Source organism: Lepidochelys kempii, chromosome 3 (assembly GCF_965140285.1).
Source record: "Lepidochelys kempii isolate rLepKem1 chromosome 3, rLepKem1.hap1, whole genome shotgun sequence".
Taxonomy (NCBI): domain Eukaryota; kingdom Metazoa; phylum Chordata; order Testudines; family Cheloniidae; genus Lepidochelys; species Lepidochelys kempii.
Window position 1 is genome coordinate 32,517,019 of NC_136382.1, and position 19,283 is coordinate 32,536,301.

Consider the following 19,283-nt stretch of genomic DNA (forward strand, 5'->3'; position numbering starts at 1 on the left):
CTACTACACTTGAGTCAAACTAGTTCCAGTATCTTCTCATGCACAGAGAAATCCTCATCAATAGTTCAGATGAAAATTAATAGTGGGCTGAGGTCACTGGCATCAATGCTTCATCTAGAGCTAAGTACGTATATTTTGCAGCAACTGTCTTGAGTTTTGAGGACATATTATCGTTCAGGTCATTTATCCTCCTTGCTACAGTTTGGTGAGACAACAACACACAAAATCCTTTCTATTTTTCCATCCTCAAATGCACGAGCCATCTGGATTGCACACCCTTTTTTAACCACATCACCATCCCTAAAAGGCTTTTTACATCTTACTAGCTCGAGGCAGACCTCATAAAATGTAGTCAGACTTGCAAGTCATGCAGTTGAAGATTTCATCAATGTGTGTCTCTGCTTTGAAGTTTTTTTTTTCCTCCAAGGCCTTAATAGGAGTGATACATGACTCTTCAGGGTACCTCTCATATTTGGCTTTGTACAGCATGCTGTGATGTTGGCTGATATACTCCTTCCACACAACTATCACTAGCAAGTACACAAGGCACTGTGGTTATCCATTACTTTCAACGAACAAGTCATCATGTTGTTTCATCCACTTGGTGTGAAATGCTTTATTCTCTGCATCAACTCCTCTTTTCTTAATTGCAGCAATTGCATTTACTTGTTCCTTTGCACTGGGATTACTGTTGCACCACTTTTTAATGTGCTGTGTTTAAAATTCATGGACCACATACTGCAACAAACACAGTACGCAGATATGTTTTGGTTGTTGACCAAGGAGAAATGGTCCTTTGTCTTTGCCACATCCCAGAAAAATCACATCAAGCCAGGGTGCCACCAGAGCTCTTTCAAATGGTTTGCACACCCCTCCCACTCCTGACTCAAGATGTGTGTCAGGGTGTTCTATGGCTGTGGGCACCTGAATCTAGCCATAGCTCAGGCAGGAGCAAAAACTCCACGTAGCCTGTGAGAGCATCCTAGCATCACCAGCCCTTGGCAGAGAAGGCCCTGTCTGTCCTTTCAAGGTTACACACACACACACACACCCTCCCTCCCCTTCCTATTCTCTCTCCCATTTCACCTTGCACATGACCTCTCAGGCTGGACAAACTTATGCTCAATGAGAGAGCTGGGAATTACTCAGGGCACATCAGGATCAGTCTGTTATGTAGCTCATTCAGCTGTTTCATTTGTGTCCATTGGGAAGGAAGAAACTCAAGAATATGGCAGCTGCAGTAGAGAGAAAAACCAAGCAGTCCACCACTGAGTGCTGTCAGATACACAGGACCCAGGGCTTTAAGTGTGGGGATTGGAGGAAGAGCAGAGTGCAGGGCTGGTTATGGTTGTTCTGGTTCATAAAGACTACTGCACCCCACACTGATTGCAAGAGATGGCACTGACCTTCAATGGCCTGCTACATTCCCTCTCTTGCAGTGACATGCTTGCACATGCCTGAGACCCACTCTACAAAATGGCATCCTCCATGCAGCATGACCTCACACTTATGGGCTGTGACGTGCAAAGGACACCATTTTGTAGAGCAGGTCTCAGGCATATGCAACATTTCACTGCAATGCTCTACATCTGTCACACATTCTAGGCAGCTGCTGCTGGGGGCTGCCAGACACATTTTGGGGGCTAGACTGAATAATCCCACAAGGCTGAATCCAGCTCACACGCTGCCATCTGGACCATCCATATAAGTGACTATGGCACTTTTGAAAATGTTACTCTAAGTGGCTTGAGAGCCTAAGTCTCATTTTCTAATGTGACAGATACTTTAGGAGCTTCAGTCCCAATAACTCCTAAGGGTCAGATTTGAAAAGGCATTTAGGCATCTAAAGCTGCAGATCAGAACTTAGAGGAATTTTCAAAAGCACATGGGTGCTTAACTCCCATTGAAATCAATGGATGCTAGGCACCTAGGTGCTTCTGAAACCAATGGATGTTTGGACTTGTTTTGAAAAATCTCATTAGGCAACAATCTGCATTTTTTAGCATCTAAATACCCTTAACATTTTGGCCCCAAGTTCCATTTTGAAATGAGACTTAGTCACTTCCCTTAGTCACTCAGATACTTCTGAAAATTTTACCCTAAAACCATCAATAACACCAGCTCAGAATATGGAAAGGAAAATATGCATTTTATGGAGAGGATTCAGAGCTAAGGCCCCAATCCTGCAAAAACCAATGGACATGCTTAACTTAATGCACAGGATTAATCACACTGAAGTGAAGCCCATGCGTAACTCTTTGCAAGACCAGAGCCACTGACCTCAGACATTTCACACATATGTGAAGATTCTATAATGAATCACTATCTTTTGAAAGCACCTTTCCTATCTTTGATGTTGGCTTCTGCTATGCGTCACATAAATACAAAAACTCTTGATTTACTGAAACAAATTGTATTGTATTCTGCACTAGCTGACTATCACTAAAATGCCAGCTTTGGGAAGAGGAGGAGTCACCACATGCCTCAATTTCCCTCCTTTACATCACAAAGGCACCATCTGATCATGACAGACTAAACTGTTTTGTAATTAAAACCAACAGGAAAAGGCAGACAAACTATAATTCAGGAAATTATCTAGAAACAAAACCACTGATTTTCATTAAGAAATTTCATTTGCATTATTCTGCACCCTTACCTACAGAAACACTGTAACATTTTATCTAAAGCATACAAATATTTTTAAAAGATACGTTTGTAAAGTTAAATGTATAGTATCAGGCACAAACCTGCAGCTTTTCATCCACATCATCATCACTTTCATCCAGATCTTCATGGAGTAACCGCCATTCATATTCTACATGAACATGAGAATTAAATCTTCCAGATAATGCTTGAGTAAGCTAAGGAAACACAGTAGTCTGTTAATAACAGTGCCATGTGCAGTAGTAATGAACAGTTAAAATATAACTTCCTTGAACAGACGTAAAAATCAGTATTTTTTTTTCTTTTAAAGTGCAAATTATGTCTTTTAAAACAGAGAGTTTAGTGCTTCAGAAAGTTATTGGACAGGCAAGTCTGAAGACTAAAATCTTCTGTTTATCCACAGAGCAAATAAACCAGATGCAGCTTGGCCTTGCACTACCCAACAATGCTCCTTAATCATGTGTTGGAGTGAGAGGGTAACTCAGGTCTTATTTGCTTCAATTACTGGCTTCTCGGTTGAGACTGCCAAACAAAGAAGTTAACTATTATGGCAGTTTTTGATAGGTGGACACCAGTCAAGGAGATACTGGATTGATTTCATCAATTCATTTCTTACAGGACACTGAACAGATGCTGATGGTATTTCTGTGCTGCAAATACTCACTGAATACCCACTATGAACTACTAAATGTTCAGAAATAATTCTATTTATAAAAACAAAATCATAATGGAAGATGCAAAACTTACCAATTCTTCACAGTGTGTATGTTTTAAACGTTTAGCTATATCAAGCGGCGTCTCTCCAGCTTCATTGGCTACAATTCAGTGAGAAGAGAAAGTCACACTGCTATGTGTAATAGGTGACATGAGCACATTATTAAACATGAGGTAAACCTATAGTTATGTGATCACAGAATCATAGAAACGTAGGGCTGGAAGGGACCTCGAGGCAGGACCAAGTATACCTAGAATATCTCTGGCAGATGGTTTGTCTAACCTAGTCTTAAAAACTTCCAGTGATGGGGACTCCACAACCTCCCTGGAAGCCTATTCCAGTAATGTATTTAACAATCTTTATCATTAGAAAGATTTTCGTAGTATCTAACCTAAATCTTCCTTGATGCAGAGTAAGACCATTACGGCTTATCCTACCTTCAATGAAATGGACAGCAATTGATCTCTGTCCTCTCCATAATTGCCCTTAACATATTTGAACAGTATTATGAGGTCTCCCCCTGAGTCTTCTTTCCTCAAGGCTAACCATTTCCCAGTGTTTTTAACCTTTCCTCATAGGTCAGGTTTTCTAAACCTTTTATTGCTCTCCTCTGAACTCGCTCTAGTTTGTCCACATCTTTCTTAAAGTGTGGCACCCAGAACTGGACACAGTACTCCAGCTGCAGCCTCACTCGTGCCAAGCAGAGTAGGAAAATAAGCTCCTATATCTTACGTATGATGCTCCTGTTAATTGATCCCAGAACGATATTAGATTTTTTCACAAGAAATGAACCGAACTAAGTTGAGTAAGTGAGCCAAACTAAGTTATTCTAAAGCTGATCTTCTTCCCTCATGTTAAGTTCACCATCGCAGCATTTAGCTTGCTGCTGCTCATTGTGATAACTTACTGTGCTTCATATAGTAAGTTATTACAGCTCCCAGAAAACCCTACTATGTAGCCTGCTTACAGGCCAATTAAACAAAGAGATTTTTAGCTATATAGTGTGGTTTCAAAAATAGTTTAAAAACACTAGTTTATGCCCTTTGTTTCAGGGAGGATAAATTTTTTTAAATTAAAAATTGGATTTTTAAATTCAAATTGGATTTTTTAGTTCTGGTATTTAAATTATAATAAATGTACAGTAAACTTGTTTAAAATGAAATCTGCATTTAATACAAAATATGTTAAGGCCTAAATTTATTATAATTTAGTTATAAATGTGAAATGTGGTTTGATACAAGAAGTTTATGTATACAAAACATTTAAGGTTGTTTTAATACAAATATATTTTATATGCTTTTTTGTGTGTTTAATTAAATTCCAGTTACCATCCAAATGCAGCTTGACACACATCATGAGCAAAAAGTTCATCTAGTAAATAAGCGATATTTCATTCACCATTTTCTAACATACTAAAAATGTACATTTAATAAGAATCTGAAATATTAAGCTATTATGACACAGAGGCCCAGTGATGGTTCACTACTCTGTCAACAGCTCTTGTCAGGCCTGACATACTCACTACACTTAACACATACTAAAAGGTAGCATGTAAGACATCGTTGGAAAACTAATAATTCACTCATCATTAATATTCCTGCATGATGTATGTATGGGGTATGTTCAAAGAGTTATGGATAATGTGTCTGACAATCAGTGCATAAGCCCAGTCTGCCCTAGACAATGGAATGTGTATTTGTTTGGCTGGCCAGCCTGGTCAGCAGGCAGAGACAAGGAAGGTGCATTTACATAAAAAGTAAATAAAACTATCACGCTAAACCAGCGAGGTTATCCTGAGAGTGAACTCAACAGACAGAGAATTAACATGGCTCCTGCACCTCAGAAAGACACAGGAGACTAAATTCCCAGGAGGCCTTCCTGACTTGTAAGACAAAGAAAATTCCTTTGGGAATATAAGGGGGAGAGAGAGAGAGAGAGAGAGAGAGAGACTCCATCTTTATCCTACACCTAAGAAGACAAAGGAACCAAGCATTTTGTGCTCTGAATTGAGGCCTGGCCACTGGGTCTGGTCAGCCATGCTAGACAAAGAATGGTGAGAAAACTACATTGGGCAAAATCTATATTGTGTTAAGTTAGGTTTTAGCCATTAGAAAATGTATTTTTATTTTGGTTTGTTTGTAATCTGTTCAATCCTTTCTACTCGGCATCTCTTAATTTATTGTCCTTTTATTAATACTCTTGTTTTATTTTTACTATAATCCAATTCAGTGCTGTGTTTGAATAAAAAGGATTGTTGAAGTTAAAGTAATACGCTGTACTTTTGTCTCTTTAAAGGCGCAACAAACCTTATTACTTCCCTCAGTGTTCCAGGAGAGGGCTGGATACTTCATGACAGATGGTTTTGGGGAAATTTGGGACTGGCGTGCGTTGTGGTCACCCTGCAAGTATTACTACCAAGGCTGGTGGAGACCAGGGTGGAGCTGGTGTGTTTTAGAAAGGCTGCTGGGATTAGACCACTGAATCAAGGCTGCTCAGGACACAGACACTTAGAGAACTACATGCTTGTCGACTGGATGCTGGTGTCTGGGCTGTGAGCCGCAGCAGAGCATTTTAGGCACCCAGGGTTACAGGGCAGGTGGCAACACAACCTCTCACTGGTCTGGGTTGAACCTCAAAATGTTATAGCTGTACAATTGCTTAAATAAATATATATAGTTATAGTGTACCATCCTAGGTAGCAAAAAGGTGTACCAAAATTAGAGTAAAGGCTCTATTTAGTTGCAAAACAACACGTTTTAACGGTTTTATCAGCCAGTCAGAATGCATCTTTCTTTAGATAATAATGGAAATAGAAATGGGAAAATTGATTAAAATCGATGCTCTACCTCAAGTATTTCCACTTGATGATTTAAATTGCTAATTTTAATCAATTCACCCTGCTTTGTTTAAACTTGAATTAAAAAAAAAATCAATATTTTAAACATTTCTTAAAAAATTGAGATATTATACAGTGGAACACGTTACACAACGGAAGGGGGAAATGCATACACATTACTAATCTTCGTTTATCATTGCTACACTTTTCTCAGACACCATTTTCAACGGTAGCAAATATTAAAATGAAGTACACATTATCCTTTTACCTATTTCAATAGAAGCCTTCCCTCTCAGCAGCAGTTTGAGGCACTCAACATTGTCAGTCCAACAGCAGTAATGCAAAGCTGTGCTACCCTTATATGTTTGCTTGTCAAGGTTGCCACTGTTGGGGGAAAAAGTTGGTTCAAATTAATTTCCTAGCCACATGCTAATAAAGTTCTCCTCCCACAAACACTTGGGGAACTAGATTTTCAAAAGACAGAATTAAAGTTTTTGCATCAAATTCACCCCCACTGTAACTCCATGTGGAGTACTATTTCATAGAGCTCAAACAGTTGCATTTTAATAATTAATTATACACTTACCTATTCTGCACTAAAAAGTCAACTATGTGAAGGGAAGTTCGATCAACTGATCTAACTGCAAGGTGAAGTGCTGTTTCGTCTTGCTCCTTAAATTTAAAAAAACAAATGTTTCTTTTGACTATCTGCTAAGAATATTTAGAGAAAATGTCTCACATTTTACACTGTACACATTTTACACAGTAACAGTGCAACTCCTGAATATGATTTCTGCCTGCCTCATAAAGAAAAAAAAAATCACATTTTCCCTACAAGTCTGAACGTAATACTCTTCTCCGGACCTTTACAGTTTAGAATATCTCAGAAAATATTGGGCTCAATTCTCCTTTCACACCAGTTTTACACTGATGTAACTCCATAAGCATCAACAGAATTAGTCTTGGTTTATGCCTGGATCAGTGAGTTGGAAATCTGAACCATTGTCTCTAATTCCTGGTCTTGCTTACGAGTGCTTTTTTCTACAGCAAACTTTACAAGCAGTCCAAAGTAGTACAAAGAATCCTTTTTCTTACATGTCTGGCTGATGCATCTTGCTCACATGCTCAGTGTTAAACTGACTGCCAAATTTTGGGCCAGGAAGGAATTTTCCCAAAGGTCACATTGACAGGGACGTTGGGAGGTTTTTTGCCTTCCTAGGCAGCCTGGATCACTTGCTAGGATCATCTGGGCATACCCCATCTAATCAATTCTCTGCCATTGCAGAAACCTTGGGCATTAGTAGCATCTTGGTCTCTCCTGTTCTCTGGCAATGACACATAACAGTTTAGTCTCCTGAAGACTGAAATGCTTTAGTCCAACTAAACTTACTGAGCTTAATAAAAAGAGTTATTGGAGTGAAATTTAATGCTCTGTGATATACAGAGGGTCAGACTAGATGATCTAATGGTACATTCTGGCATTCAAATTAAATCTATTAAAAGAATCTAAAATCAAGTGAAAATGGCAAAAGACAGCATTTACTACTTCTGGCCTTCATACCACTGTGTATGTGTTTCTTTTAACTCTATAACCAGGCTTAGTTACACTACACCAAGCTGCCAACTCCATAAACCTAAAAGAGTTAATGTACATACAGGAGTGCCAACCTGCCGTGGGAAAATCCAGCTGTAGTTTTAAAAGCTATGGCCCCCGTTCATCCACCCTCTCTTCAGCAAGGCACTTAAAGTCTCATTGAAGTTACTGGGACTTAAGCATGTGCATAAATGCTTTGCTGAATTGAGTCCTAAAGGGTGAATTAATTCTGGATATGGGCTTTTACAAAGGGGGATACTTGCTGTGTTTAATATCCAGAAAGGCTGTCCAGCTAACTGTTCAGATTTAAAACTTAACTGAAACAAAACTAAGAACACAAACAAAAGTCCCTCACAGCTGTATAAAATACTTGGAGAGTTCTTTCTAGTAACAATAAAGGAATCTATTTTTGAGCCTGAAGTCTAGTTATCTCTTTCTTCTTATCAAACTGGAAAGCTCTGATTTAAACCCCCACCCCGCAACCAGAATTACAAATGTGTTTTGAGAAAAGCTTGAAGTTATCAAGCACAAAAAATGAGTTTTGTTTTTTTTTTTAAATGTTCCAATTCTTCTATGTGGCTTTTCAGTCAATTAATGTTGCTTTTAGCAACATTAGCACTACAGGCTACTTTCTGAACAGTCCAATTATCAGATCTCTTCCTAAGAAGATTACAAGAACAAATGTGGAAGACCAAATAATCCCAGAAAAACTGATTTTCAATTCTAATAATGAAACTCTACTAGCACGTCAGTCAGATGAATCCAAATGTTAAATTTTCAATATCCTTACACATGCTATATTGAAAGATATTCGTGTGTAGAAACTCCCCCTCCCGCCCCGCAAAAGACAAATAAAACTGGTTAAAATAAAACAGAAAACAGACTTGAGTTGTTTTTAAATAGTGTATTTTAAATCATGAAAATAAATTAAGAATGATTTCAATTTTGGTTAAATTCATTTGCTCTCTTCTTTTGCTATTACAAAACATCTTACAACAACAAGGACTTATGTGAGTTACTCAAAAATTATTTGTTGTCACTTTCGTTAATAAAAACATGCTGCATCTCTTACTAAAATACTGGATAGGAAAATTTGCCACTCTTACATGTCCATTGGCAAGTGGAATTTTTTCAGTCAGATCCACACCATCAGCATATACTTGAACCAATCCAAAAATGTCTCTTGCTTTGACTGCTTCGCAGAGACTATGCAGTTTAGCTGCATTGTCAACATGTTTCTTCCTTGAATATTTTCTCTCAATATACTTGGCCGTAATATAATCTTTTCTTGCATTCCTGAAATTGAATATAATTTACTTTTAAAACTTTTAACAGGATCTCTACAGACACACATACATAAACAGGCAAAAATATTTTAAACACAATCTCTACTCTGGGGAAGGGTTGTTTCACATACATTGTGATACTTCCCTATTCTCACATACATATATATGACATGCAGTTTGTTTTATACGTCCAGTGTAAAATACAAATACAGTAGAACCTCAAAGATACGACCACCAGACTGACCGGTCAACCGGACACCATGTGAAACCGGAAGTAACCAATCAGGTAGCAGCAAAGACACGCCCCCCCCCCTTGCAAACAGCAAATATGATACTGTTCCTGTATTGCATCTTAAAGGTAGGCACATCTGGGCTGCCTGTCCCCACCCCAACAGCAGGGCAGCCCCTTACCGTTAGCTAGGGGGTGCAGAGCAGGAGACCGGGAGGGGGATGTGCTTTTACCCCCAGGAGGGGGACACACTATTTTATCACACACACACACACCCCTCTGCCGGGAAGGGGACAAGTTTGCAAACTCATGCCAGTGCTGAGTAGGACGCTCAGCTGCTGCTGAAGCCTGGCCTGGAGTGTCAGCTGCTGGAGCCTGAACTGAGCTTTGTTCAGAGTTATGAATATTTCAGAGTTACAGACAACCTCCATTCCCGAAGAGTCCGTAACTCTGAGATTCTACTGTATTAAAGCTATGATGAACTGAACATCCAATATCCTCAGTGATATAGAAAAACACTGACATTTGGCAACAATTTTGTCTCTTCTAAAACCCTGATGTGAAACTGCGCTCATGATTATACCAGATTTATGCTTGAGAGTCACCTCAAAGCTTCATATTTTGGTTTGCTGACACTAACACTATGTAACATGCACCAAGCTAGCTTGTTTATACTAGTTGCTTGTGCAGGGGTACAAGAAACCTTCCTTACACCCCTGCACATACTACCCAGACCTTGGATCCAGATTCATAACAGTAAGCAGGTTCTGTATGCCCTCTACTTCCCTTATCCAGAACATATAGGCAGGGAATGGGTGGCGCCTTGGAGCTATTGGTATGCATGCTGACCAATATTGTCACACTGGTTACTTGTACTTCCCTAACTGTCACTTCTTGTCTTATACTTAGATTGTAAGCAGGGACCATCTTTTTGTTCTAGGTTTGTACGGAGCTTATAAACTAAACTAGTTACCTGTGTATACATAGGAAATAAGTAATTCTACTTCAAAGATACTATTCTTCACCCAAGGAACTCTTGCTGTCAAGAGACTATCATAGCTTGCCAGAAAACTATAAAAACAACTCTTGGGATCCGATCCTTTCAACTCAGATCTGCTTAAGCTTTATCAGGGGAAGTTTGAGCCGAAAGACTGAGGTCTCCAGCTCCATTCTGGATCACCTTGATACTGCACGTTGGACTGAACCTATGGACTGATTCTGAAAGAACTCTCTGCAATGCTACCATCTCTACTATGAAACTGACCTAAGAACTCCGAATATGTCTGTATGTATAATGATCTTTTAACCAATACTCTCTCTCTTTTATTTTTTAATAAATTTTAGTTTAGTTGATAAGAATTGGGTAAGATCTGAAATATTCATTAATACGGATGGTAATGTGTCTGATCCTTTGGGATTGATAAAATTATTTATATAATGAACCAGATTTCAGTAATCTTCATCATATTTGAGTTGGCTGTCTGGGAGGAAGCCCGTAGGCTGGGTTGCTTTAAGGGAACTGTGTTTTTGGCTTCTGGGTAACCAGTAAGGTATTGTGGAAGCTGTTTTGTTGCTGGCTTGGTGAATCTAAGTATTAGAAAATAACCACCAGTTTTGGTGACTGTCTGTCCCACTCTTTGCAGTTTGCCCTAACTGAGCAATCTCAGCGTGGACCACCTGGGACCTTGGGCACATTGAATGAACTGTATCTCTTGGAGGTATAATTCCTTACCTGTTGTGGTCTTGAGGTGGTGCAGATATATACTACCCTATACACAGGGAGCTTGTGGCAAAGCCACAATTTAAGCCTTAGATAGTATACTAATGGGTGTATTAAAAATTGATAGATTAGACAAATCAGAGTAGATATACAGGATGGAGTCACTGAAAATGAAGGTAATTATTCTTTCAATGTTTGGAAACTGTCTCCTCTTTCTTTTTCTTCCACTTTAAGTTAGTCTATGAATATATTGTATAAATTAAAATCTAAATGAAGCGGTCAGTATTACAATATTACCAGCTCCTGAGAAGACATCTAAAGAACAGGGAATGTGATATTCAAATACTTAGTCAAATACACATGAAAACTGCACCAAATGTAAGCACTTCTATGCTTCTACTCTATTGTTTTACATTATTAAGTTTGAATTGTTTTTAAAATCTGCTGTCATGAAACATTTAATATATGCTCTGTTACAGATTACTGAAAGAGCGATGGCAATCAGAGCAAGTATGCTTTGTTCAAAGCTTGTTCTCCTGGTTTTAATTTTTTCATTGTCTATCAGGCTGTCAAAGGAGCAGGAAGCTTGTATGCTTCAAAATCTTCTCTAGTCCTTCTTAGACAGAATTTCATTTTGTTTAACCCTTCCCCTTTCTTTCACAGTGCTTAGCCTCTCCGATTCATTTTAAAGTTCCTCACAATGTTATTTTTAGTACAACTGTTGAATCCACATTCTTAACTGTTGGTGGGTAACAATTTCAATTAGAATTCACATGTAAAGTCAGATTCATATGAAGTGTTTTGTTAAAAGTTTCTTTTAATTCAACACATCTTTTTATTTGTGCCACCCATCTAAAAAGACTATGTGGTATTTTTGCAGACTGTTATTTTGTACATATCCCAGGAGATTTAGTTGGGCAGATGAGCTGTATCACACAGATTTATTTCCTATCCTTTAAACAGATGATAGTGCAAATGATTTTCATAGCTATGAGTCATTAATATGAAAAAACAGCTTTGTTTTTGGATTTGTTTTCTGTTAAGTTGAACCTTCCTTACAGGACCAAACTAAAGAAATGGTGGGCAACAGAGAAGAGCCAGGTGGGTAGCACTCCCTGATATCATACTGCTGAGCCAGGGCAGTTTCTGACTCTCTGGGAGCTCACTTCACCTGGGGACAATTTTTCTCTCTCTGAGTTCATGCAGTAGGGAAGGGGATGGGGGAGCAGCTGGGACTTTAGGAGCCTGATTCTGCGAGGTACTGAGCCCTTCAGTTGAAGTGATTGGGTACTGAGGATGCTCAGTGACTCTCAGCAGGCTGTTCTTCATTTTAGTTTCTTTTTGTCTTTAACAGTGTAGGAGAGGACATGGACTTCAATCCTTGGTCTCCTACTATAGCCGTGCCCGAGGACTTCAACATCCACATCAGTCAGTGTGAGTTTGTCCATAACTCGTAAGGTAAAATGGAGGGACTTACTAACACATAACCTTCCCTACTGAAGAATCAGAGGTAGGGGGAAATGACGTGAACATATACTTTACTTATCATTAAGGCACCAAAAAAAGGGTTTTGCCACATTTGTGATGAAAATCAAACAGTCACCCAACATGGAGTGGAGAAACACATTAAGCAGCAAAAAAGACATTTCTGATGCCAATTTAAATACTTCCTGTTTTCAACAAGTAATGGATCTATACTTACATATCACTGCTTGGATTAGGTTTGACTGTCTCATCGGCTGGCAGACAAAATTCCATAATTTCATTGAAACCAGCATTCCCAATATTCTTGGCAAGCTGTTAAAAATAAATACCTATGTTTCAAACAGATATGTTCAGTAGCTAGCCATAAGCACTGTGCAGTCAGGAACAAGATAAACGGAAATCAGGATTTTGGGGTTTTAGTCCTAGTTCTGTGACTGCCTATGTGACCTTGAACAAGTTACACAACATCTTTGGGTCTCATTTTACCCATCTCTAAAATTGAGACAATACCGTTCCTTCCCTCAAGAGCTGTCTTCACAATTAAGTTCCTGATCCAATGCCCACTGAAGTTAACTTCAATGGGTTTTCTTGAACTTTGAAAAACACTTTGAAATTCTCTGCTGAAAGATGTAACGTAAGGTAAGAGGTAAACAGTGAAGAAGTACTTGAATTCCTCACATGAAAGGCACTATTTAACCGCCATATAGTTGTATTCTTTTTAAAAGGAACTTACTGTAAAGACAGCCCCCTTAAACACCAAATATAATCACTCTTATTAATACAAATTCTAATACCAGAATTTCTAAACAGTTTCTTCAGTAATACAATGTTTTCCAGTGAACTTTAATTTGAGAAAGGAAGATTTCTTGCTTGTATTTATCCAGAGGTATTTTCAAAGCCTGAAAGAATATAATTCAAATGATGAAAATATGCATGGAGTGGAACTCGCTCACTATCTTCTTCAGATTTTATAAATTAATAAAAACATTTACCAAAAGTTCAGATGTTCCCAGCACATCTAACGTGAGTGACTGCATTCTGGAGTAGTGAACACCAAGTTCTCTATGGATTCCTGAACATTCAATACAAGTCAGAATTCCCAGATTTGTTGAAAGCCAGGTAGGATCTGAAGCAAAGAAAAAAAGCATAGAACTAAAGTTTTGTTAGGTAACGATTGCCCTGTAAAGATTAATAATATGGAAATGAAGTTCTACGAACATAAAATTCCTGTGTGTACATTTAAGGATTTCAATATTTATGCCTTTAAATTTAATCTGCTGGCAAATCTGAACCAGATCTTTTATGATGAAAGAAGTCAAAATGTGAGCTTTAGATGTTAAATTCCTTAGGAAGGGAACTCTGTCTATCTCTATGGCCCCTTAATGGGATGGCTCTTTTGTATACAGTTACTCATGTGCCTCAGTCTTTGCAGGATTGAGGACTGTATTTGTACAGTACCAATATTATGGGAGAAAACTCCAGATTAGGGCCTGTGGTTGTGTATAAATATAATATAAATATATATATAAATAATAATGTTACCTATTTTTGTTTTCTGAGTATATATTTTAGTCTAAGGGCAACAGCAGTAACATGAAAAGTATATACTCCATCATGACACAAAGGATCCTCAAGAAAACATTTCAGAGATATTAAGGAGTCTCTCTCTACCTACTACTCATTATCTCTCCACAACATTCTCCCTTTCTTCTATTCCCCACCCTTCAAATGAAAATCATCCATTTTTAAGATCTAAACAGTTGTGTAACTTTTTAAAACAATGTTTGACCCCAGCTCCACTGAACTATTCCTTTCAGTAGGACTGACTCTTCTCATACCAGTTATACACCAAACTAACGAATTACTTAACAGAGTTACTACTGATTCAGAGCAGTGAAACCAAGAGAAAAACAAGGTCTAGTGTTTTCAGCTGAAGTGACAGCTCAGAAGCACTACTTCCTTTAGTGATTTTGTCATATAGGAGAAAGTGGGCAACAGCAGTAATTAAAAACTAATTTTAAAAGGATTAGAACAGAATTTCACTGATCAACAATACGAACCAAGAGTGAAAATTACACACTGCAAAGCACAGTCAAGCAGCTGCACTGTTTTCAAATGAGTGTATAGTATCAGAATCAGCCAGTTCTCAAAGTCAAGCAAAACAATTAAAAAATAAATAGTAACAAAAATTATTCACAGAACATTTGTAATATCCTAGTATGACTTCCACTTTTACTGAATTTACAGTAAAGTTTAAATTATATAATGGAGGGCTCAATGATAATATCTGATATTGCAATTACTGCATCAAAAGTAACATAAGCCTGGCTAATTACCAAAATCTGTAGGAGAAAGGCAAAAAGCTTACTGATACTTTTTTTTAAAATGGACAATAGGATATAGCAAATCTATCTTAATGAATTTCTGCAATCACGCTGTTAGCATATTCTGCTAGATGGTTAATTGCATTTAAGAGAAAAAGGAACAATATAAATCAACAGTTTAAACACTCTTAATAGAAATATAATTTTACCAATTAGAAATACTTTAATTTAGTCACCTTGCGCTCCACAGTCACAACACACATCATTTCCTGTCATCCTCTGAACCTCCGATATAATTTCTTTTGTCAGCTCTTGGACAATATTATTTTCTCCTGTGTTATCATCACCTTTGAATGCATTATTTAAAGCTTCTTCTTTGCTGTTCTGTAGCACAGATGTCCATCTAAAACCAATAGCAATATTTTGCTGTTTAAAATTTTATAAGCATCTAAAGTTTAACGAAAAGTAACAGTAGAATATCAACACCAGAAACAAAAGTAGCGAAGTAACTCACATTTGACACTCTTGTTCATCTTCTGCTTGAAAGTGATAGGTTCTGTCATCTGCATAACAATATAGATTGACCCAATATTGAATATTGAATATATAGATATGGTCTCAGAAATTGTATAATTTGCTTAGTAATTGACTATTGACCTCTCTTTTCTCACCGTTGGAAAGGCAGTAATTGGATGGGGGGGAAAAAATCACATTTAGGTGACATTCACCGCTGTGTGGAGGTCTTAAGTGGTTCAACAGACCTTCTGGATAGGGGTGAATTTCTCCCATATTATGTACATTACACATTTACATCTTTGTTTAGAAGCCATCCTCACTAAACCTTCATATTGCAGTTTTAAAAATAGCAGCTGTCTTCCTTTAGGAGCTGACTTCATTATTTAGAAGTTGTGCCTTTACCATACAAGCCACAGGATAAAATAATAACTTTTTCAAAGATATATACAGTACACGTCCTCAGGGAAGACAAGTCCAATCAATTTTTCCATGGGAAACAAATAAAAAAACAAATTTATGTTTTTGAGTCATCTGAGCACATAAAAAGGATCTGCAAATTTTATAAGTGAGTTCTCTTACCTTGGTAACTCAAAAATGGCCCAATGAACATTTATTAAAGTTTTCAGGCACACACACAAAAGTTTACCTCTGCTCTAAGAGCAAATATTAGTAATTTCAACCTAACGGCAAATATTTTTAAAAATCAGATATGAAGGACTTCCCTCTGCTTCAATAACTATAACATCGTTACCATAATTCTATAATAACAAATTTACAATAGACTAAGTCTCTGGAAAAGAAATACAAGTAATATAGAATATAGAATTAATGCAAACAAAAAAAACAGCTAAAGGAGAAGATGAATTATGTAAAATAAAGCAAGAAACAGGAAAAAGAGGGTTTCATCTGTCATTTACATGAGTTGCAAAGTCATCAAGGCAGAGAGATAAGGAAAAAGCTGTTCCAGAGGAGAGAAACTGTAGAGAAGGCTCTCATGCCAAGAATGGAGAGATTGTGTGAAGGAACAGAAAGGAAGCCAGAACCTAGTGAGAAACAGGGTAGAAAGAGAGGTGCTAGATTTGAAAAGTAGGCTGGAGCAAGTCTGCAGAGGGTTTTAACAACAAAGAGGGCATTTTTTGTAACTGGATCCTAATATAAAAAAGAAACAGTGGAAACTGTGAGGTGATTACTCTTCTCTGTACACGTGAGAAGGTCCGCAGCAATAGTCTGCATATGCTGAGAGCAGATGAAGTGGGACTTGGGAATCCCAGCGAAGGGAGTTGCAACAGATATGGTGAGAGGAGATTAAAATATAAATGATGACATCAATAGTTGAGTCGAGGCAGTGACATGATTGGGCTGTGGTGAAGAAGTGGTGATACGCAGTTTTGCAAGCAAATGATATGGAGACAAAGTTCAGGGTCAAGGATGTTGCTAAAGTTATGGAGAGTGGATACCAAGTGAAGGAGGGAAAAAGGAGATGGAATCATGTTTGAGGCTATGCCTCTGCCCCAAGATAAGCACTTCGGCACATTTGGTTTTTTACTTAAAAAGCCAAATAAGAAAGATTGAATTTAAAATTCCAAATCTTTTGTGTGTGTGTGTGTGTTTTTTTTAAATTGAAAGAAAAAAAACCAAGCCAGTGCTATGTTCAGTAAGTGCTGTTGAAACCCACTGCCAACCAGCAAATACAGCTTTGGAAAGAGAGTGAAAAATAAAGAGACTCTAAAAGGCAGAGTAGAAGGAAAGAAAAGAGAAAGACATAGGAGCATAGGTGTAGAAGGGTGCAGTGTTTATTGAAGAGTGAAGCAAATTATCATTATAATTCATAAATTGTACATCAAAACAAATAACAGTACAAGGTAGAATTTTCTGAAGTCCTTGCATGATTTAGGAAATTAAGCCCCACTGAAAGTCAATGGGACTTAGGTTCCTATATGCTAAAGTCACTTTTGAAAGTGGGACTAGGCTGCAAAATCGCATAGGCACTTCTGGAAATTTTACCCACTGATGCCAGAATTTAGTTAAATATTAAGGTAAAAAAAAAAAAAGCGTGTGTGACTTTTTGATAAAATTTTTAATGTTAGCAAACAAAGTCCCTTATCTTGCAATTAATTCTGTGTGAGCAGAACTCTGAGTGCCTGCAAAGCCCCACTGACTTGAAATCAATGGAGCTCTGCAGGGAAACAGGAATCTACTCACATGACTAAATTGCAGAATCAGACCTACCCCATGTATGTAGCTACGTCTAGACTGATTATTTGTAAAGTAGTTAAACATGACTCTTTTATTCAAAATCTTAAAAATAGGAGTAGAGGACACACATTGGTGTAAAATAATCCACAGGTTTCCAAAAGCAAAAAATATAATTGCACGATTAGGGTTTCTAGCGGGTAACAACTGGGTTTAAAAATAAAATAAAAACACCTTATTTTTATTATGAAGTTATTAAGGTGCACCTACTTGTGGAGAGGTTAATAGCTTTGGTTACTGGTAGACAGGATAGTTATTCAAATAAACAAGACCCTGGCCTTGAATTATTCAAGTGTAACACCGTACAGATTACAGTATATTTTTATTTTGAGGAAGGCAACAGAGATACTGGCCTACAAGATTTAGTCTTAATATATCTGAAAAGTTACATCCATTCTAGGCATAAAAGTTGAAACTCTACAGTGGATCATTCCATTATGTCGGCCATTCCATTTGGAACATGTGCGTCTGTTTTAGGTTCCCCCTCCTTCCCATCCTGGAAAAAGGTTTTACTATGTTATGGTTCGTTCTTTGTTATGTTTATATAAAAACAGAAAATGAACATTTCAATGGGATAAAGCTGTATGGAAGTAATTACTCTGCAATTAGGACATCATAACTGATCTTGGAAACACTGTAGTTGTTACTGCTTCAGCACTGTGACCCCACTGAAGGATGATGTAAGATCATGTGAAAGGAAGGAACAAGCCCATGTTTAAACATGAATAGTTTTGCGAATGAACAAGTTTGGTAAGAAACATTATGAGAAACAGATGAAAGGCAAAGAGTTTTAAAGAGGGAATGTCATAATGGTAACATATTGCACATATATTAAACTAATATTTTAAATCTGATTATTAATACATTTTCTGAAACAATCTTTGAACCTTGGACGTTTACTAGAGGTAAAGACCTAAGGAACTAAACAACAAACCTACGTGATATGAGGTCAAAACATTTTTTCTCCTCTGGGTTTGTTTTCACTTGGCAAGTTAACAGATTGAGTTTTGCAGGAGGTCGGTTAGCCTATTTAAAGATAAAAAACACACAAAGTAATATCCCTTAGTAAGATGCATACTGATTAAGAATTTGCTTGTCTGTAGGTAGAATCTGACTGCAGCTAAGCATACTATTCTATTACAAAACATCTGAGTATGACCACAAAGTTTCCAAAACTGGCTAGCACCCATATTTTTTGGGTATCAGACAAGAGTAGGGCAAGCAATACTTTAATTTATACTTTTTCTGGTTCCCAAGTATGTAACCTAGACTCCCTTTCCTATTGACAGAATGGGAGTAATTAGGGTGAAAGTGAGGGGAGTCTAGTTGTAAAGGATGGGTCTAGTACCATTTTATAAATCACCTCTTTGGTTAACTTACCGTAATAATTGTCTGAAGGAAACAGATACAACGAAAGCAATAACTGCCTTGATCATTCAAATATTTCTAATCAAATGAAATCATTTCCATTCTAGTAATATTTCCATTACTACTTCTAGTAGGACAGGAGGGAGGGAAAGTGTGGCTCAATTATTATTACTATAGTTCCTTTTGAAAAACAAGTAATTGTCTCCTCTCCCATATATTATAGAGCCACACTGCTGGAGAACAAACAGTTCACTACAGAACTCTCTAAAAATAAGCATATACTTGGGGGAACG

General features: G+C 37.5%; 1 protein-coding gene across 3 annotated transcripts in view; it reads right to left on the bottom strand.

The window, feature by feature from the left end:
• The window catches only part of ASAP2 (ArfGAP with SH3 domain, ankyrin repeat and PH domain 2), a 168,186-nt gene that overhangs the window by 31,390 nt on the left and 117,513 nt on the right, over positions 1-19,283 (bottom strand). For all 3 annotated transcript variants that reach the window (XM_073336056.2, XM_073336057.2, XM_073336058.1), the window contains 10 exons: positions 18,561-18,648; positions 15,368-15,416; positions 15,090-15,256; positions 13,522-13,655; positions 12,747-12,841; positions 8,916-9,105; positions 6,802-6,887; positions 6,484-6,599; positions 3,412-3,479; positions 2,748-2,861 (listed from right to left, as the gene is read on the bottom strand). In XM_073336056.2, the coding sequence (XP_073192157.1) occupies positions 2,748-2,861; positions 3,412-3,479; positions 6,484-6,599; positions 6,802-6,887; positions 8,916-9,105; positions 12,747-12,841; positions 13,522-13,655; positions 15,090-15,256; positions 15,368-15,416; positions 18,561-18,648 (1,107 nt within the window). The remainder of the gene's footprint in view (positions 1-2,747; positions 2,862-3,411; positions 3,480-6,483; positions 6,600-6,801; positions 6,888-8,915; positions 9,106-12,746; positions 12,842-13,521; positions 13,656-15,089; positions 15,257-15,367; positions 15,417-18,560; positions 18,649-19,283) is intronic.